Here is a 20,871-nt window from a genome sequence, read left to right as displayed (position 1 = left end):
TACACTAATATTTGCTGTACGCAGTATCTTTTTTAAGTGGATGATGTACAAAAATCTCATATTCCCTTGAGCTTGACACTCATATGGCCAAATATCATGTTAAGGGAGGCTTGTGCCATGGTTCTTGTTGCAAGCTTGGACAATACAATGTAGGCCCATGCTTCTCTGATTTTGTGAGGTTGGATGTCAAGATTTTAAGTTTACATGAATCAAAACTTTTTGCCTCAGGAGTCAAATATGAATCAAATCTTCATAAAATGTTTTGATTGGTCAGTGGGTCAAATCTAGATCCTAAAGCTGAATCCGAAAGCTCATTAGGTTGGATTTTAGACATGGTCAAACCCATACTTGCGTAATAGAAGAACATTAAGCCACCAATAGTTTTAATCAAAATCTAGTCCTTGCTCAAAAACCAAAACCAGACATTTTAAGTGTTTCTCAAACATTATAATATCAAAAAATGTGTGCACATTCATCTAGGATGCTTTCTCCATGGATAAACTTAAACAAAAATGAGAATTTATTATTTTTCAAAAATATCAACTTACTAGGATCCAATGTCGCCATTAATTTGATCTAAGCCTAGTGTCTTAGTGTCCTCGTATTGCTCCTCCTTCTACCATCAAAACCGACATAAATCAATCTCCTATACCTTGACTTCAGCCTTGCGCATGAATGCCGTATCTCCTTGTCATGCAAACCTTCTCCGGTAGATATTTCACATCAAAATCACCTCGAACAATTTTATTCTCTTTCTTTTCTGAAAAATTGTCTTGATCTGTCAACCTCGTCGATCAATTCATTGCTGGGACTGCTCCCAAACTTCTTCATTTGGTGTGGTCCGTTATGTTTACTCTGTTTTCTTAGTCTATGATGAAGTAGCTAATCTATGAATATATTTATTTCTTACTCTATTCTTTCTAGTTCATCTTGTGCTTTCTGTCCAACATGACATGCCAATGACCCAATTATACTAGTTTTCACCAGAATTGTTACACCAAAAATTAGTTGTCCAGAGCATATGTGCTCGAAGACAATTCAACCACAGTGATCGGCTAGATCTAGAGAGCACGGGTAGCGTGAGTGGGTGCCACCTCTTATTCCGAAACATTCGGACCATGACAAGTGGTGGCATTATCTTTCAGGCCAAGCATATTTATAGAGAAGCTAATGAAGCTGCAGATTGGATGACCTCATATGTGGCTGGCCACTCCGGAGGAGCCCAATAGGTTGGAGAAACGAAGGTTCCTAAAACACTCCGAGACTTGTTGTTTTGGCCATGGTAAGTGGTGACGTTGTCTTTCAGGTCAAGTGTATTTATAGAGAGATTAATAGAGCCGCGGATTGGATTGACTCGTATATGACTGACCCCTCCAGAGGAGCCCTATGGATTGAGAAGAGGAAGGTGCCAAAAGTATTCCGAAATTTATTTATTTATTTTTTTCTTGAATGTATCCCTATTAAAATTATATGAATTATTCACGGCAGTAAAAAAATAAAAATCAGCTGTCCTAACAATAATGCACAATCACTCAAAAGGGATAAGAAATCATTCAAGCAGTGCATTACGAAAGGGTGGATGAACAGGGACAAAAGCAAAGCAAATAATTGAAACACATGGATACAAAAAAAAAGACATTGTCTTGAGCTCAGATTCGGGGAGGACCAGAGATCTTAGTGAGACTTTCTGCTCCACAGATCCTGGAAGGCGGTGCAGAGTTACTGGGTGTACGGCGGACCACTAGCGAGCTCTGCCAGCCACCTTTCTTGACCCTTGTCCATCCTCACGATCACGTTGAGCTAAAATGCTCCAACCGGTGAATCTATCTCTCCCTCTTTCCCGCCGCACAATCTCTCTCTCCACGTTTCCGATGAACTCACCGCGAATTTTGTCTGCTCTGATCGTCCAATAAGGACACTAGGGTTTGGAGTAGGATTCGGTCGGCGAAAGAGGACTTTTTCTGATTTGTTTTTTTTTTTGGGGTTTCTGAGGTGAATGCTGGACCTAGAAATGCTCGATTACTCGAATCTCTTTTCTTGGTAGAGTTTCTTCTTTGTGGCTCTTCCGCGGTCTTCTATGGAGATTTCAGGGCCCATCACTGCCGGACAGGTGCGTGAATCCGAAGAAAATTGGTACCTTTTGCTCGAAATCTTTCTTTTCCCCGAAAAATTTGAACTTTTGAATTTTTTTTGTTGTTGTTGTTGTTTATGTTTCTGAGGCAAAACAGGGAAAACTGTTGGTATTTATGTTCTTAATCTTTTGCTGCTTAAGAAATAGATAGATATATATGTTATATTTCCTGTTCTTGAAGCAGTGAGAGTGATAGTTTGCTGAAGATCGTTCAGGTTCATATGATTGATGGTTGAGGCATTGGCTAATATAATTTGGGTGTGTATTCATGGCAGGTGTCGCTGCTTCTCGGATTCATCCCGATGTTTGTGGCATGGGTGTATTCAGAGCTGCTGGAGTGCTGGAAGAATTCGAGTTCTTCAAAACTGTGAGTTATATATAATCTAGATGTTGCATTCGCCTTATGCTAGCTCTATGTGCTAGCTGTATAACCTAGTTCTTTGTGTTTTGAAATTTTCAATTCCATTGCGGTTAAGTATTTTTCTTGATATAATTGATTGTGGAATCATTTATGCCTGGAATTTGTGAGTGAGAATCATTTTTCATGGTTAAAACAGAATTGGTGGTCTGTTGGTAATATTTAGCTTAGCAAGAGCAAAAGCATGATCTGAGAGTTCTTTTGGCATGAAAATTTCAACGTTTAGTCCAATCAAAGCTTGGCGCTTTTGCATGCTAGCACAGGCTATCGGAAAAGGGTGGCATTTTGGGGTCCCATTTTCTTGGGGTTATCTTCATGCAGCCCCATGAGGCTCATGTCTGTCAGAGCTTGCGATGATTTGCAACATTGTGCTTAATGCTATAGTGGATTTTGGAATATAACCGTATGTATGGTTTAAGATATTTATATCTAACTGTTTCCCTTAAATTCTAGACATGAACCAAATCCCTTCTTCGATTTGTAGTGGCAGGATTTCTGATGCCGATTTGGTTGGATTGGACGTCAGCCCGCTCAGTGAAGAAGCTGAAGTTCAGTTATTAGAAGGTCTCTCAGCATCTTCTTCAAAACCTCGCAAAGCAATTTCAGGCCTTGTCAGGTTTTATAAGTTTAATGTACTTGACATCTTAGCATGTAAATTTTTTGGTGTTCATTTTGGCCTGACTGAGTAGCTTTTTTTTTATTTGTCGAGCTGCTCAGATTTTTTTGGATGGACAAAGATTTCTTGCTAGAGAACCGTTTGACATTACGAGCCATGTAAGTGAAACTGCTGTAACTTTTGGACTCAGAATAACTTCTTAGTAGGAACAGTGTGTTAACGGATTTGAGCCGGTAACTTTCAGATCAGAATTTGGAGCTTTCTTGGCTTACTTTTACATATGCGATCGTACAAATCTCCTTGGAGAATCAACAAAGGTGCTTTCTTATCCCTCACAAAGGAAGCTATATGCTTCAATCAACTAAATTTAAAAAAAGTTGACATGAGGTGTACTTTGGCAGGAATTATAAACTTGCTTTTCTTCATATTCAAAATTTAAATTCTCATAAAAGGAAATATCAAAGGGATCTGAGCATGAACCCAATGCTGGAAATTTCTAACTCATCCTAAACTCTTGACATTTTTTATTCATTATACATGTTTAAATCAGAATGTTGCTCGTATACTGTATCTTTCAGAATCTCTAGTAAAACAGTAGTAGTCAAGAAAAGAAGTCGCATATATCCTAACATGCATGCACCAATGAATGTGCAACTCTCTTAGGCTTCACTGTGGTATGTTAAACTCACGAAGCAATTGTTAGAATATTAACATAGTATTAAGTGTCTTAAAAGGTTAGCAGGGTTTCATTTTTCCTGAGGAAGGGTTAGCATGGATAAGAAGAATTCTTTTGGGTGGACAACGGTCATGGCCAAATTGAAGTAGAATGATATCTCAAATTATGAAAGACCAAATGTCAAGATATGAGCAAGTTACTTTCTTTGCTTAGTTAAGGTGATTATGGATCACAACAATATACAAGAGGTCCCATGACTTTATTTTTAAGCACTAGCTTAGAGTCAAAACTTATTCTTAGACAAAGCCAACCAACAAAGCTAATGAACTTATACCATTTATTTGTATTTTTTTTCAGGAAATTCTATTCAATGATAAAAAGGAAACACATAGGTCTCGCTAAAAGAGATGAAAATTAAAAGAGACATCGATTTTCCACTCAATTAAATTAGATTCTAATCAAATTAAACAAAAAAAATCTTTGTAATGAACTAATCAAATGACCCGGATAGCCCTTGTCCTGTCAGAACCAACATTGTTAAAAAAAAACTTATATTGGTAATTACCTAAAAAAATTGCCGGCAACATACTAACTCAAAAATGACATATTGTAAGACCAAAATAGCAATCACTCTTAATCAATTTCCTTATTACGAGCATTAAGATAATTAGTAGTAGCATGCTTGAAGATTAGTCATTTCTCTACTTTTGTATTTCATTTTTATGCATCTTTAATATTTAGATAGTCACTCCATTTAGGAGCATGGATCATGGATATTTTATGGAACTAACAGAATTATCCCCGAATCTTAGTAAAGTTGGCATTTTTCTAGTTGTAGCTATATTTTGTACTCATTTTCATTCTAGACAACAAGGGTGTCTAATCTGACCACTGTTTTCTATTTGCAGAATTACAACAGGGATATTTTCCTGTTTCTCTACTTTCTTCTCATCATTGTTGCAGCAATGACTTCTCTTAAGGTCCACCATGATAAATCACCAGTCTCAGGAAAATCCATACAGTATCTCAATAGGCATCAGACTGAGGAATGGAAGGGGTGGATGCAGGTTTGTAATTACAGTTATGATTTTTCTCTTCAAGGTCAATCTCATTTAATACTATGTGGGTCCTTTTTTCCCTTCAGTTTAACGTCTGATATCTCAAATATGAATTAGTTTATTTTGCCAGATCTGACCCAGATGGTCATTAATATACCTCTTTGTCTTGTTTTCTTGTACATCGAGTTCGTCATATATACCACTGAAGTCAATCACATGAAATGTCATTAGACCTAGTTTCTGGTTCTCTTCTCATCTTGTTCTCTTAACTGATACTTGTGTTCGGTCACAAAACCCCAAACATGTTTTGAATTGTGGGAGACCCAGCTGCTCCATGCATTCTTTACAACAGATAGTTGTAATCAAAGTGTTCGAATTTGCATATAGGGTTTTAAGAACTAGTCTTCAAAAGCAAATGTTTCTAGGGATGTGGAAATATCAGATCAACCTGGCCAGAGCTAGACATCTGGACCCAAACCTTGATCTTGACTCAAGATTGAATTTGAATGCTCCGATTATTATAATTATTAATTGTTGTTGTTGTTATGGTGCCTGGTGGTGGTGGTGGTGGTGCTGCTATCATTCTGAAAGGTACAAGTCATTTGGTTAATACCCTATTAATACAGATCTAACCTGACCCTTGTAACTTTAAAATTGGATCTATCTTATCTGTGCCAGTTAGCGAGTAAGATGTGTCTAGGTCAATCCAGACTAGATGCTTAACTTGTTTGGGAGACTGGTTGAAGGAGGGAATTCCTTCTGATGCATTTAGTCGTCAACTGTTTTCTTGAAAGTGACAAACTTGTAGTATGGAGGTCCTCTGGTGGTAGTTGCAGTCCAGTGCTGTTAATGTGATATTTTTGCTTGGCATGACAAGTCTTGGCATGGAACCATGATCGCCTATCTATAGATGTAGAGATGTGCTTAATAAGAAGTTGCTGTTGATTGAGCTATTAATTCCTTTTTGTGAAGAAAACCCCCAGTAGTTTCTCTTCATGTGCATATTTCTTCTCAAGGAATCTGTCGAGATTTTTTTATCTCACACTAGATGATCTTTATCCTGGACTGTACGTGTTCTCCTTCAGCCATTGTTTATTTTTTCCCACACGTATTATTGTGATTTATCAAAATGCTTCACTTCTTTGAAGCTTTTCTTATGGTGGTTTATAATATGCTGAAGTCCAATATATTGCCAGTAGAAGTGCATCTTGATTTCCTTCTCAATGTCCAGGTACTGTTTCTGATGTATCACTACTTTGAAGCAAAAGAAATTTATAATGCAATTCGTGTTTTTATTGCTGCCTATGTGTGGATGACTGGCTTCGGGAACTTCTCTTATTACTATGTCCGGAAGGATTTCAGCCTTGCACGGTTTGCTCAGGTGATTTCTGTTCGTTTGTAAGTAATTCTCTTTATTTAATAGTAACAACCACATTTGAAAATAAGCTGACAACTCTTGTCATATGTAACAGATGATGTGGCGTCTTAATTTCTTCGTGGCATTTTGCTGCATTATCCTTGATAACCATTACATGCTTTATTACATTTGCCCCATGCATACCTTTTTCACTCTAATGGTTTATGGTACACTTGGACTTTTAAACAAATATAATGAGCATGGGTCAGTTATCGCAGTCAAAATCACAGCCAGCTTTCTTGTTATTATTCTGGTATGGGAGGTTCCTGGTGTGTTTGATATTGCGTGGAGCCCATTTGCATTCCTTCTATGTCAGTATCTCTCTGAAGCTATTCCCTATTGTCTGTTGCTTCTTTTCATTCTTTCGAAAGATGCATGTATAACTGAACCCTCTGATGGAATACAGCTTACCAAGACCCAGATCCTTCAAGAACACAATACCCACCCATGCATGAATGGCAATTCCGTTCAGGCCTCGATCGCTATATATGGATTGTGGGAATGATATATGCCTACTATCATCCAACAGTAAGTTTTGGTCCTTTTGGAGTCATTTACATGTTGCGATTTAGAGACATACGCATCTATTATTTTGCATCAGTACTCAAGGTGTTACTTTGTCAAAAGAGTTATATGCTTGATGGTTCTTGCTGCATGTTTGCTGGCAAAGAGCTGAATCCAAGTATCTGCAGCAAAGCTTCAATAATATTTATAGATTTCTTTCTGACATAGGTCGAAAGGTGGATGGAGAAACTGGAAGAAACTGAAGCAAAGCTGAGAATAACAATCAAAGCAGCGATAGCAACAATTTGCCTAATAGTACTTACAAAACTGAATTCATTGCTTCTCTCTCTCTCTCTCCTTTTTGTCTTTCACATCTCATGGATGCCTTTCTACCTCTTTCCAAGATTGGTTACTTCTGGTATGAGTATGTTTACAAGCTGGACAAGTATACCTATAATGCATACCACCCTTACACGTCATGGATCCCAATAACGTATTCTTCTTTCCAATGTCTTTCCAATTACCAATCGTTCACTCCATGCTAGATGCTGATACATTTTATCCCTCTTCATTCGTGGAAATCAGTGTGTACATTTGCTTGCGGAACATCACTCAGCAATTCCGAGGCTATACCCTTACGCTCTTTGGGTAAGTGACTTCTAGTTTACCCCAATGAATTGAAGTTCCATTTACTATTTCACTTTAGTTTTCTGGGTTAAATTTTCTGATTTAAGTTCTTTACCACATGATCAGATGGCTTGGAAAGATAACATTGGAGACTTATATATCTCAGTTTCATATCTGGCTGAGGTATTTTGTTGTAAATTTAGAAAAGCTTTCTTATTTCCCTTGAGAAGGTATTTGAGTCCTGTCTGTATCAACTTGCAGATCAAAAGGGCCTGATGAACAGCCTCGAATGCTGCTGTCTCTTATTCCCAGTTATCCAATGCTCAATTTCATGCTCACCACTGCCATATATATCACAGTCCGTAGATATTGCATGTGCTATGATATATAGTTTCATAGGGAAAAATGGGGAGAATCAAACTGATTTCTTTCCTATTGCATTATCCAGGTTGCACATAGAATATTTGAATTAACGAACAACCTGAAGATCGTGTTTCTACCGAGCAGGGACAACAAGCGCCTCACATATAACCTAGCTGCAGGAGTTATCATATCAATAACCTTGTATGCTTTGTCCTTGGTGCTACTCAACCTTCCAAAGATGCTGGTATGCATGCGCTAAAAACTGAAGTGCAAATAGACTACATAACATTTGATTGCAGCAGAACCCAAAGCTCCCAAATTAATATTTCATGATGAGTTATATGATCTTGCTATCTGACTACTTGCATGCAGGCATAAGATGTCTGTGTTTGGGTTACCCATTGGAAGTAACAAATCCTGAATGGTCAATTAAATGTTGATAATGCTTATTGTTACATACAGGATCTATGATCGTTTTGTGCGGAATATGATCTCCAACTGAGGTGTCTGTGGAGCAGCCTCCAAGCTTCTTCCTCCATAGGAAGGCTAGGTGCTGATGTACTTCTGTATCTCATATGTTGTGATGTAATAAGTGAAAATCAGTATAAATACTGTGTTTGTACTTCAAATATCCTTATTGTATAAAGCATAGCAGCAGGAATTGTTCTATTCTGTAAAAGTGGGTATCACATCATCATGAGACCTAGAAAGCAATAAGTGGATGTCCATGTACCAACATCAGATCTCTAAGAATGCATAATCTCTGCTGCAGGGGTCATAAGAATCTCAGAGCATAAGTTGGTAGCTTGGAGTAATGGTTGAATGACAGATTCTTACAAAAGATGGTTGCTGAGAGGACTTTTTGTCTTTTATGTTGGCTTAGCTCTGATCCAACTGAAGGATGTATCTTTACTGTCCTTTCCCCTCTCCGTTGTGCAGCCCATTGAGATAAAAGACAATCACGAAAACATGATTAAATACCCTGTCCTTTACCCTTTTTTTTTTTAAATAATGAAATTTTTTTAATAAGTATAAAATACTTTAAAATTGGACCTTTTTTCACTATTAAGTCTCTCAATTTTGTATCAATATTTTTCTATTGAGCAGGATCATATAAATTTGTAAGAATAGAACTAGTTTCACAATATTTTTCCTTATTTATCCTATCTCCATCCGATTCTTCATTGTGCTCTTCACTAGATATTGTTTCAGTAGATGTTTGAATACTACTATGAATTTGGTTGTTAATTTTATTTTGTTTCGTTCTTTGTATGTCATTTTCTAACTCTATTTCGGGTGTATGCTCTGTTGTTAATTCTTGAGTTGAATTTGATGTGGTTTTTTCTTTGTTTGTGACAACAAATCTATCTAGAGCTCCTTTTTGAGATTGAATGAGTTTATCAATTTTTCTTTTCTTTTTGAGTTTTTCATACCCACATTCATATTTTTTATTAGACATTTTCATCTAAAAAGAATATTATCAAATAAAACAATTAAAAAAACACCACAAACAAATTAAGATATAAAAAAGTTGAAAATGATAAAATTTGATTGTGTCAAAAAAAACAAACTCAGGTCCCGACAAGTAGTGCCGAATTTGACGGGGAGAAGAGGCCGAATAGTGCCGAACTTGACGGAGAGAACTGAGAAGAGGCCGAACCGCCGAAATCACAACCAACCTATAATTAGATAAAAAAAAATAATTGTAGTGTCTCTAACTTGAATAAATCAAAATTAATTGGATCCAAAAATTAATTAGTTAGCCATATATTCTCTTGATTTTTTTCATTATTGTATAACATTAAATATAATAAGCCAATAACAACAATATGGCATATGAAAGAAATTCTATTTATATATAATTGTTCGGTAATCACAGATTCACAGTACTATTAGAAAATAAAACAACAATCAACAAATACTTTCATGAAATAATTAGTGAATAGTAAATAGTGAATAGTTAATAGTGATTAGTCAATATAAAATATTAAAACTCACACTTAGCCTAAGCCTGGGATTTGATTTTGGCTGCCTTTGCCTTTTGGGATTTGGGATTTGGGAATAGCCGAGCTGCCGAATGATGCTCCACTCTGAGTGGAGGACGGGAGTCGGGAGGAGCCGACGAGGCCGGAGCGGCGGAGCCCGGAGGGTCGGAGGAGCTGGAGGCCGGAGCCGAGGACGGAGTCGGAGGCCGGAGCCCGGAGCCGAAGGCCGGAGGCCCGGAGCCGAGGAGCCGGAGCCCGGAGCCCGGAGCCCGGAGGAGCCGAGGACGGCGAGCAGAGCTGGAGAGGAGATCCGGACTCCGAAGTCCGAAGCAGGGGCGGTCGAGGCGTCGAGCCTCAAGCCGTCGACGGTCGAGCCTCCCGGCTGCCGGTAGAGAAGGAAACTAGGGATTAGGGAAGGGCCGAATTGCCGAAGAACTGAAGTGAAGAAGCACTGAGGCCTGAGGGGAGATCGGGAGAGCCGGAGAGGAGAACGGAAGTCGGAAGGTACGCTCTGTTTTTTTTTTTTTTGTGCTTTGAAGGGTTCTGCGGCTTCTGGCTTCTGCCGACTGCTTTGAGAGGAGAACGAAAGGTACGCCGTACGCCCCAGCACCCCGCCCCGCTCTACCTGTCTCAGGCCCCTAACGGATCATAGGCTCGTAGCCTGTCTCAGGCTCTCAGGAGGCAGCAGCATAGGCATAGCCGTCGGCCCGCGCCCGTCGCCTCGTCAGGAAGATGGGGACTGTAGCAGGCCGCCGTCGCCCGTCAACCCTGCAGCCAGCTTTCGGATGTGACTCAAAAAAAAAAAAAAAAAGACTCTTCACGAGTCGGGCGGGGGGCCTTCCATGAGCCGGGGGCCTTAGGCGACCGCCTCGGTCGCCTAAGGCTCGAGCCGGCACTGGCGAAGGTGCAAACAAAGTTAAATGCTAAATGGTAGTGCAGTGATTTTTCAGGGTATCGAAAACCATCTGTGCTAAGGTAGAAAGCTGACCGGCAACCAACGATAACAGAAAAATGAGCATCCTTGGACAATATTGCTCGAGACTGAAGCAACCAAGCAGAGATTATTGCAAGTTTGCAACCATTAAGTAGAGATTATCACACTAATGTTTGCAGAAATCATGGACAAGCACACCCTGGTTGTGAATCTAAACCAAAAGTTCTATATTTGATGTCATTTCGCAATGTTATAATGCAACAGTCAGTCAAAATGCAAGCTGACCTAAAGCTTGGGGTAAGCAGGACACAGACAACAAAGTAGAGAATGACAAATTATGAAAAGCACCAATATCAAAACAAAATGATTCAGATTCAGATCCAGAAAAAATCCATATATATTTAACACAACTCATCCATATCATAAAGCTAACTGCCTCGACAAATTTAATTTAGATAAAAGTTCAAACACCAGAAATAAACAATAGAGGCAGGGTAATTAGGAGAGGGCTGTTCCAAAGTTAATACAAAACACCAAGGGACAGAGACAAGGTCCCAAATGAGAGATTTTCTGACCTCTTTTCAGCAGTCAGTTTCTGCAACCCCCGTGTGGCATTATAATTTATGCAGAAGAAATAAATCTTCCGTTTAAGCACAAGAAAACACAAAATAATAGGCTCTGCCTTGAACCCAAGGACATGCAGCTCCATATCCTCCGGTGCAACTTAGGGAAGCAGCATTCAGGAAAAGTTTGGCACTTCAAGATAAACCTGGAGAGCAATCACTAGCATGTTAAAAACACCGATTGAAAACCATTTTTAGGCTCAACATTAGCTCCATCAGAAAAAAAAATAAATTGCTCTTGTATTTTTCACTGGGAACAGCATGCAACTACTTAAAAGGACATTGAAGGCACCAATCACACGGTGATAAACTAAGATGTTTGTGCACCCATTCTTGCCAAACACACCATCGCACTAGCAAAATCAATCTACAAGGCTCTGTTTCTGGCTTTGCTCTCGCCCTTCTCTTTCTCACGCTTTTTGTACAGCCTTTCTAAACTCGTTTTGCCTCACAGGAAGGAAAATTGCTGAGATCATGATAGTGTGGAGCAATGCCGATTAACCTGCATGTAGAACAGTTAATGCATTCCAAATTATTGAACAGGTGGCAATTTAGGTAAGAAATAATGCATGAAAGAATACAGAAAATTTTCCCATGACAACAACTCGTTTTTAACCGGCCAATCAGAACATAATACGGAGAATTACCAAATTTACATTGCTGATTTTTTTAAAAAAATGTAAAAATAACACAAATAAAACATCATAAAGACAGGCATGACATCAAGAAGCAACCTGCATGACATTTCAAGCCACCAAGAATCACTTTTTTACTCTTTTTGGTTTGCAATTATCCTTCCCTGGAGATAAATAGAATGAGACTTAATTAAACATCTGATTTTTATGCAGCCACGTACGGGTCCAACCAGAGCTGGAATCAACCTGAACCCAACCAGCCCAACATGCTTGTTCGGCTGGCCAGGCTGAGATTTTGTAAACTTGGGTTGGGTTTGCGCTAAAAATCCCTACCCAAGTTGAGGCTAGTTAGAATGGAGAATAAACCTCAATATGTCCTTAAACCCAAAGTTGAGGCCAGTTAGAATAGAGAATAAACCTCAATATGTCCTTAAACCCAACCAAAACTGAGCCTAACAAAATAAACATATATGCTTGTGTATGTTTTTTGCATAAAGTATTTTTTATGTTAAATTTAACTATTTCTTTAGCTTCGCTAAGTTACAGAATTGTATAAGTGCACCTAAATACTATCCCAAACCATGCACTGCTTAAAAAACAAGCCAAAACCTTTACTCAATCTTAAATCAACCCAATTAACAGAATTAATCTAATGTATCCTAGCATAACTCAACATTAACGCATTCCAACCTGAATTTACTTAAGACGGGGTTGGGGCTTGCATTGGATTGGAGGAATCCCAGAATTCAAATCTTATGCTTAGGATGTCAAACCTACTTGTAATCTCCCTGGAAACTCTCATGCACCTTCTTATTAAAAATTTTTTGAGAGACGCGTTTCCTCACCCACACCCAAGTTTGCTCCTGCTGGTAACTAAGATACCTACCAGTAAGATTGCTATGGGTTAGCACTGAATTTGCACTAACCCTCTAACTGACCCAACCTCCCTGAGTTGTAGCCCTACCTGCATAGCATTAATCAGCAAAGTTTGCAGTTGCAATACCTTGCGACCTAAGCTGGTCCCTCAACTTCAGGCAAGAAGCTCCAAAAACTATAGCTCCATATGTCAGCAACTAATCACCCAAAAAATCAATGACCACATTAAACCCTATTTGGAGATTGAAACCCACTGTCAGGAAGATAAGGAGAGATCAGGAGGAGAAAGAATTAAGAAAAACAAGAGATTTGGCCAGCTTGATCGTTCCCCTCTATCGCAATACTAACAGACTGCAAATTCCTCCTTCAAGATGATTTACCTTGTACGAAAAAAATAGTGACATTGAATTCAAGTGTTGCCACTGGAAATTCAAGCCAGCAGTTTGTTGTAGCAGAGATAAGGTTTTTGGGCATCCAAATAGACCGTAAGTTCCCAAGGCACAGAAATGAAAGAAGATTGATCGATAGATTGATAGCTTGTTCTAGAATGAACAGTTCCAGATTTTAAACTACAAGTTAGCAACCACCATGCGTTCCTTTTTCAAAAATATAGATAAATATTCAAAACTTGCCCAAGAAATAAAACAATAACGAATCACATAATATCCATTAACCTCTCAAGCTACCGGTAAGCCAAACATATATAATGGTTCAGAAATTTCATGCAAGTTCAGAACTCTCGGACAATCACGAACAAGTAAGCTTCTTTCTTCACGATTCCAAACATCAGCATCTAATCATGGATTTAATTTATAAAGCCACAGATTTTATTAGAACAACCTACAATGTTGCAAGGAAAAGAAAGGGTAGGGAAAAAAGGATCATTGCTGCTAACGAAAACAAGGCCAGATAAAAGATTCAAAACTTTAACTTCGTTTCCTTTGTTTCTCAAAGAACGAACCTGGGTCGTTTTGCCACTGCCGGTCTCTCCGACGAGGATCAGGGTCTCGTTGGCCTTGAGTGCTTGCAAGAACTCGTCTTTCTGCTGCCAGATTGGCAGGGTCTTCCTCTTCTCAAGGATTTCGAAGTATCTCTCCGAGCAGGGCCGCCGCTCCACCGGTTGATCCCCGGCGGCTCCACGGGGGTGGCCGCCGCCGGTCCGGGGCGGAGCCATTGACCTCGGCCAGCTTCACCGACACGGCGGACTCGTCCACCACGTCGAAGAGGCTCACCTTCCGCTTCCTCCCCGTCGACATGCCCGACGTCTTCACGGTCCAAGAGAACCAAGAACGGGCCCTGAGGAGGGCTACGAGATGGAGAGAAGCGACGCCGATCGCCGCTCCAATGGGAGGGGGATGAGGACACGTGCTCGAGAGCACGAGGGGTAGGGCTCCGGAACCCGGGAGAAGCTAATTAGTAATGTTATCAGTCGTTTCATTCGCCCTGGCGTTTGTAGTCCAACGGTTAGGATAATTGCCTTCCAAGCAATAGACCCGGGTTCGACTCCCGGCAAACGCAGATTGTTTTTAGCCATTTATTTAAATTAATAATATCATATTTATATATATATAATTTTAGTCTATACTTCTTTTTTTTTTTAGTCTATATTTATTATATATAATATATATAATTTTATGAATGGGGAAAACTCCAATCCAAAGGAAAGGGAATGAGGGCAATAGAAAGAGATCAAATTTTTTCAACTCTCCACTTTAGCTAGAATATTCGGAATGAACTCAAAAATTGTTAGGCGGGTTCCAGAGCTCGAAGCTGTAAAAGAAGATTCGAAATAGTTTGGTGATATCACAAAGAGTATTCTTCAACCTAAATATCATCAATCAGCATAAGGAGAATTCGAAAGCTGCAAAGGTAGAAAATCTAGAGACCAAGAGAGTGGCCTAAAAATTCATATAAAATCCGCCTGGCCATTATGAACTAATCTCCTTGCCTTAGGTAATATCCAATAGCAACTACCCATTTTGCTGAGTTCCTTCAACATGATTCACTCGACGTGCCCTATAGGAGGCGTGCAATCTTCAAGTTCAACAAGAAAGTCGGAAGAACTCAATCAAGGAGGACAAATCATTTAATCTAAGATTTAAGGGTGGAAATCAATCAAAGCCATCTAAAGCTGGCCTTCCTTTTCTCTTTCTGTTTCTTCTTACTCTCTCATGATATCTTCTTTTTTTGATCTAACCTACTTGCACTCCTTATTTAAATACACGATATTGCTTGCCTGCTTCTCACTCGGTAGAGAGAAGATATAAGGAAACAGGGTAATAAACAATGTTTTTGACTCCTTAGATCATCAGGCTGTCCTAATAGACTTAGTCCGGAAACAGATATACTGGCTTTTGTTTGAATGAGCTTTGCTCTTTTGGACGTGGGCATTATCGTAGTTTGCGAGCAGGAAAAATGACTAATCTTTTGGTGCATCTGGCACGAGATAAAAAAGAGAGTTCCATCTATTGATCAACAACAGATTGACGAAGTTTATGCTCACCAAGAAATGGCCTGAAAATAAATCTTAGTCTATTTGATATTTTCCTTTTCCTCGTAATCAAAGATGTTTCTTTTTTTGTTTGTTTGGATCGTCTATCTTCTCCAAACAAAGAAAATCAAAGAACCTAATTGATAGATTAACTAATCCTTGACTGAACCAAACCAATTCAACAACATGCATTTAGTTTGCTTGCCAGGTGGACCTAGAGCAAAGGTATCCACATTTTAGGAATAGCTATGTAAAAAGTTTCCTTATGCATGTAAGCTCAGCTGCTCAATGCGTATCAAGGCAGGCAAATGCTGATATTGATGGGATTAGTATTAGAGGTGGGGAGATAAAGGATTTCTATCTCATGAAACGTGGCAGATAACCCTTGGTATGTGATTTGGATTCCTGGATTTCCTTTCCCTATGACCACAAGCACTGTCACCACCATCGATAAGTACTGTTAAAATTACCATTTCTTTTTGCTCCTCTTTACATCCTCTCCTTCATCATCTTATTGATCTCAAATACAATTCGCACTAATGCTCATCTCATATAGAAACCAGGATATTAAAAACATGCTATTATGTTACAATGAATCCACTGAAATCATTATTAACTCTCATAATGACTATACCACCATTACCTGTCTCAAAAAACAACTTTTGAAAATTTTAAAATCAAAATAATCACCAAAATTATGACTGTTATGAATATATTACAATGCAAAAGAACAGATAATAACAAAATAATAATATTATTATATATTTCTTCACTTTTCTTGGATGAAGTAATATCATTTTTTGGACTGTACAATCCCTTTTGAAAAAAAAAATTGTAATAAGAAGTTTCAATTTTGAAAAAAAAATATTTTATTCAAAGAAGGTTATACTCTGATGGCTTATACCACAAGAAATAATAGCCTAGTCATTATTTTTTTATGTTATTTATCTCAATCATATAATAGAGATTACAACGGTCATTACTCATTGTTTAAAACCATAATATATGTGTAGAAAAAAAAAAATAACATAAACCCCCATATCTCTCTCTCTCTCTCTCTCTCTCCAACTGGTTTGCCGAAGAGCGAAAAATTTGTTCTCCCCTCAGTTTTCAGTACCTTGGCTTCAAACATAGACATACAGCCCAAGCTAGTAGTGAATCCGTATGGATGTACTCACAACAATAGTTTATAATATAAAAAGGAAAAACAGAAAACAACCGTGCGGTGAACTCAATGGTTCCAATCCCTACCATATCTATATGACTTTTTTTTTTTGAATATGACCATGAACTCGGAAAGACAAAAAGCATTCCCACTAATAATTTGCAGGAAACCAAGCAGCTGTTTTTTTTTTTTGTATCCTGAGAACATGTGATCAAGTTGGCTGAAGCACAAATCATGAAGGCCACTTGATATTCGACAGATGAACATGTGGTTCAAAAGGCATCCCTCAGATGGTTGCTATTCGGTAATAATGCGGAGCAACATCCACCAACCTGTGGATCAAGAATAGCAACATTATTAGCTGATAATTTAGCAACGTTTAATTCATAATAGATTGATGTTTCTCCTTGTTCTTTCCATACACAAACAGATAACAAGCATTTACTTGCATGCAATCACGCAAATATGTATAGATGCTAATTTCAGAGCAGAAGGCATGCACAAAAACTCCCTCATCAACAATTAAATATAGGCTGTACAGATGCATTAAAGAGCAAAGAAGGCAGATGCATCTAATTCTCATCTTTATTTCAACTATTTTAGCTTTATACGGGTAGTTTGTAAGAAAATATGATATAGAAAAAAATGAAAAGAAATCAATGGGAGAGCAAAAAATGGACTACATAAGATCAGGTTATGAGAAAATTCATGTAAGTGGTAGCAAATTGAATATCAGGCACTTGCATAATTTGCAGCTTTTAGCAAACCACGAAGAAATGGTACAGTAGAGTATTAACGGAGTAGCATGTAGGATATTATAAGAATTTGCTGACCTTATGTGAACTTGAATTACTTCGTCGTCAATGGGAAGAGTAAGAAAACAAATTATCAGGTCAAGTTACTTCCAGGGCCAAGAACATAGCGTCAATATGTATGGCTTCAGTAGCAGATAGGAGAACAGGAATGTGCATCTAACTCGAGCACTAACACAATGCAATTCTGAACAGGAATAACTTACCACTCACTGCGCACATCTGTGATGATACGAATGAAATTCCTACTGCCCAAGACAAAATCATTGTATATGACCCATGCTGGCCTTGAAGCAAGACAGCTTGATGGATGAAGGTCGACAACCTGCATGATGACCTATAGAATAAACAATTCTGCCTGCATAAAGAGGCTAAACATGGAAGTCTATACAATTACTGTTTTTTTGAGGGGAAAAAAAAGGTGAAAGTCAAGAAGATCCGCACATGATGATCTTTCACAATGGTATAGCAACCTGAATGCTCCAGCTGAGCAACCTGCATAAAATAACCTGCCAGAAGGCCCTTTCTTATGTTGTCATAGTAACCGCTGCTGTTAAAGTCCGGTGAGCAAAGCTGAAGGTTCAGCTTCCGCATGAGAGCTGCAAGCCAGTTCCTCACACCATCAGCGGATCTCATCAATGTCTGATTGATAAAATTGTTTTCACACCAGGTAGAATCTCCATCTGCAATTTTTCTTCTCAATGAGTGAAGTGAAGAGGTAAAATAACTTTCTGGCAAAAAGAGAATTTTTCACCTACCATGTAGCTTGTATGCATGGTAGACATTCAAAAGAGTAAGGTGATCCCCATTGATGTGGCTAAACTTAGCTCTTGCTTCAGCAGCAGCTTGCTGGTTTTCCACAGGCCGTAAGAAGCAATTTGGTACTGAAGAAGAGAAAGCCGTATAACAGAACAGGTGCATAGGTCAGTGGGTGCACAGAGGCGAAACAACACCAATGGCTTCATGACATTACTGAGAAGTTCCAAATATATGAATTAGAACTCCGACTCAAAAACTTGTTGCCAATGATATGCAGAATAGACGACAAATCATAATGCAACAAGAACCGACTGACACCCATTAGGATTACAGGTATCAAAGGCATGCTGAACTAAAGGTAAAAACAAGCATGCTTTGTCAAAACATACTCCTACATCCATTAAAAAACTATCAGCACCTCTCTTTCATCTGCAACTCGGCAACCAGAAAGAGAGAACGTGAGGGATCAAAGTCTAGAGAAAGAACAGAAGTGCATTTTTGCATACCTGATAGCATGGAAGCAATGGAGAGAATCTCATTGGAGCAACAGAATTGTGGGCTACCAACAATCATCCTTGACATCTGAGGATCCAGAGGAAACTCGCTCATAAGCTTCCCCAGTTCAGTCAGGCTCCCTTCCTCATCCAAAGCACCCAAGTATTTCAAAATTTCAACAGCTCGTGTGATTTTTTCTGCAGGAGGAGGATCCATAAGCTCAAGATGGAGCAAATCATCAACACCTAGTTTCTTTAACTGAAGGATGGTACTTGCGAGATTCGCTCGGAGAATCTCTGGCGACACTTGTATCTGAGCAGCTTCAAAAAACATCTGTGAATACAGTCTAAAGCATTTCCCAGAGTCTGACCTTCTTGCACATCCTGCTCTCCGTTGTGCACTTGCCCTTGATATCGGCAAAACCAGTAAGGACTCAACACGCAATTGTGCATTATAAACCTTCTGTTTAGTATACCCACAATCAACAACATAAACAATGCCATCAATTGCTAATGATGATTCCGCAATGTCAGTCGACACCACAACTTTCCATCCAACAGGACCACCCTTTCTTGTCGGAGGAGGAGCAGCCTTGAAAATCTTCTTCTGCACATCAACTGACACTGTGGAATGGAGAGGAAGGACTCTAACAGGCCCAATTTTATCTCCTAAGTCTGTAATTGCTTTTCCTAGCCTCCAGCAGAAAGTTTCTATCTCCTCCACTCCAGTGAGAAAAACAATTATGTCGCCAACTGGTTCAGACGCAAGTATCTCTACAACTCTATCGGTTGCTGCCTCTACATAATCCCTCACTATATCCTTTGTATAATTGATCTCTACAGGATTAAGTGAGGGACATGGTTGCACGATCTGCGCACCCTTAAAATAATCCCGGAACTTCTTAGCCTCAAACTGTGTGCTCATAATAACAAGTTTAAGGTCAGGTCGAGCATTTATTGCTAGCAGCTTCTTAAGGTAAGCGAGAAGAATATCTGTAGCCAAGGTCCTAAGGTGTGCCTCATCAAGAATTATCACCCCATACATTTCTAAAAACCGATCAGACAGTGCTTGTCTTAGAAGCACACCATCCGTCAGGTACCTAATAACAGCCCACATTTCAATCCATTAATGCAACAGACAGCAACAACATGGACTCAAGCAGAACTGGATTGTGGTGTTTGGTTGCCACCCTCATAAACTTACCTTAGAACAGTTTTTGGACTGCAGAAGTCTTCAAACTGCACAGAATAACCGACTTTGTCTCCTAAATTCGCATTCATCTCTTGAGCTACTCGACGAGACAGGGCCATTGCAACCAGCCTACGAGGTTGGGTGCAAGCAATCTGCTTCCCGTTACTCACATAACCTGCCTCGACGACAAATTGAGGAATCTGTCCAAACTTCAAATTGAAATCTTAGCTTTCTTATATTGTCAAGTTCACTTCGAACCATACCTCTACACCAAGCTAGCAACTTTATCATTATTTTCTACTTTGCTCCTATTACCTACTAGGTTTCAAAAGTACAGAACTTACTTTGATATCAAAGACTGATTCTTTTGTTGACAGCAAAACTGAGTTTTCATGAATAAATCTAAGATAGCATCTTTACAAGGCTTAAGAATCCTAAACAAGAGATGTAAGACAACAACAGATCTCCAGTCTCTCCCAAAGATTAGAATTTTAATCAACTTAGAGTTGAAGAGAGAAGATGGACAAAAAAGAATTCCACTCCGATCTGTCAATGAACTCTATTATTTTTTTGCTTTGTTTATACTTAAATCACTGAATTGACGCCATGCATGGGTTCAAAACTACTAAAAATCCAGATCAGAATCAATTTCCGATTGTTATAACTTGTTGCTACTTAAAACAGCTGGAAATTACCATCATAATCGATTTCCGGATGTTAAGAGTTGCCAAGCTCGGGTTTGATGGAAAGGAGGGGGAGAAGGAGAGGCGAGAGGACCTGCGTGGACTTGCCGGAGCCCGGCGGCGCGGCGACGATGACGATCTGGTGCTTGGCGAGGGTGTCGAGGAACTTCTCCCGCTGGGCCCAAACGGGGAGCTTCCGCCTCCTCTCCAGCATCTTCTTGCACCGCCGCGACAGCGGCGACCCATTCACCTCCACCGGTGCCTCCATCGCAAAGCCTCCTCCGGTGGTCGGCGGAGAAGAGGAGGCGATGAAGCATGGAGGAGAAGAAGAGAGGACGAGAGAAGACTTGAAAAGCAAGAAAAGGATTAAAAAAGGCAATATTTTCAGCCCTCCCGTCCCTTCGTTTGGTGG

At 39.3% G+C, this 20,871-nt stretch overlaps 2 protein-coding genes and 1 non-coding gene across 12 annotated transcripts; 2 read left to right on the top strand and 1 right to left on the bottom strand.

Moving 5' to 3' along the window:
• The first annotated feature begins 1,545 nt into the window (after positions 1 to 1,545).
• On the top strand, positions 1,546 to 8,489 carry LOC103719307 (protein REDUCED WALL ACETYLATION 1-like). Of its 7 annotated transcripts, none has more exons than XM_008808492.6 (16): positions 1,546 to 2,110; positions 2,407 to 2,498; positions 3,034 to 3,165; positions 3,267 to 3,323; positions 3,410 to 3,482; positions 4,750 to 4,908; positions 6,131 to 6,280; positions 6,372 to 6,627; positions 6,723 to 6,844; positions 7,049 to 7,135; positions 7,225 to 7,313; positions 7,406 to 7,468; positions 7,574 to 7,630; positions 7,709 to 7,805; positions 7,896 to 8,054; positions 8,273 to 8,489. In XM_008808492.6, the coding sequence occupies exons 1-16, from the start codon at positions 2,078 to 2,080 to the stop codon at positions 8,279 to 8,281; spliced, it is 1,635 nt and encodes a 544-aa protein (XP_008806714.3). In that variant the 5' UTR covers positions 1,546 to 2,077; the 3' UTR covers positions 8,282 to 8,489. The 7 variants fall into 7 exon arrangements, 6 of the variants coding, with proteins under 6 accessions (XP_008806714.3, XP_008806715.3, XP_008806713.3 ...); XM_008808493.6 differs by having other exon boundaries at positions 1,565 to 2,110; positions 8,183 to 8,489; XR_003387936.4 differs by lacking the exon at positions 7,709 to 7,805 and having other exon boundaries at positions 1,565 to 2,110.
• A 5,820-nt stretch (positions 8,490 to 14,309) lies between these two features.
• Positions 14,310 to 14,381, top strand: TRNAG-UCC (transfer RNA glycine (anticodon UCC)). Its single transcript has one exon. It is a non-coding gene; the product is annotated as a tRNA-Gly (tRNA).
• A 2,122-nt stretch (positions 14,382 to 16,503) lies between these two features.
• On the bottom strand, positions 16,504 to 20,871 carry LOC103719306 (putative pre-mRNA-splicing factor ATP-dependent RNA helicase DEAH2). 4 transcript variants are annotated; one of them, XR_015972988.2, is made up of 7 exons: positions 20,554 to 20,871; positions 19,789 to 19,976; positions 18,597 to 19,684; positions 18,090 to 18,215; positions 17,776 to 18,014; positions 17,353 to 17,656; positions 16,504 to 16,851 (listed from the first exon to the last, which is right to left on the bottom strand). XR_015972988.2 is itself a non-coding variant. In XM_008808489.6 (7 exons), exons 1-7 carry the CDS (start codon positions 20,725 to 20,727, stop codon positions 16,806 to 16,808), a joined length of 1,980 nt encoding a protein of 659 aa, XP_008806711.4. In that variant the 5' UTR covers positions 20,728 to 20,868; the 3' UTR covers positions 16,504 to 16,805. The 4 variants fall into 4 exon arrangements, 2 of the variants coding, with proteins under 2 accessions (XP_008806711.4, XP_088566541.2); XR_015972987.2 differs by having other exon boundaries at positions 17,353 to 17,668; positions 20,554 to 20,830; XM_008808489.6 differs by having other exon boundaries at positions 17,538 to 17,656; positions 20,554 to 20,868.

This window comes from Phoenix dactylifera, chromosome 14 (genome assembly GCF_051530095.1).
Source record: "Phoenix dactylifera cultivar Ajwa chromosome 14, Ajwa_hap1_PhDact_Kaust_v1.1, whole genome shotgun sequence".
In the NCBI taxonomy this organism is placed as follows: domain Eukaryota; kingdom Viridiplantae; phylum Streptophyta; class Magnoliopsida; order Arecales; family Arecaceae; genus Phoenix; species Phoenix dactylifera.
The sequence above is the reverse complement of the archived record's forward strand: the minus strand, read 5'-3'. Positions and strand labels throughout refer to the sequence as shown.

Excerpts from the sequence above, each read along its gene's own strand:
- LOC103719306 (XM_088710415.2), bottom strand. The coding sequence starts at position 20,727 with ATGGAGGCACCGGTGGAGGTGAATGGGTCGCCGCTGTCGCGGCGGTGC. Across the intron at positions 19,977-20,553 it reads GCTCCGGCAAGTCCACGCAG|ATTCCTCAATTTGTCGTCGA; the intron begins GTCCTCTCGCCT and ends AAGTTTGGACAG. Across the intron at positions 19,685-19,788 it reads AGTCCAAAAACTGTTCTAAG|GTACCTGACGGATGGTGTGC; the intron begins GTAAGTTTATGA and ends GGCTGTTATTAG.
- LOC103719307 (XM_008808491.6), top strand. The coding sequence starts at position 2,078 with ATGGAGATTTCAGGGCCCATCACTGCCGGACAG. Across the intron at positions 6,628-6,722 it reads CCCATTTGCATTCCTTCTAT|CTTACCAAGACCCAGATCCT; the intron begins GTCAGTATCTCT and ends GATGGAATACAG. Across the intron at positions 7,631-7,708 it reads CAGTTTCATATCTGGCTGAG|ATCAAAAGGGCCTGATGAAC; the intron begins GTATTTTGTTGT and ends ATCAACTTGCAG.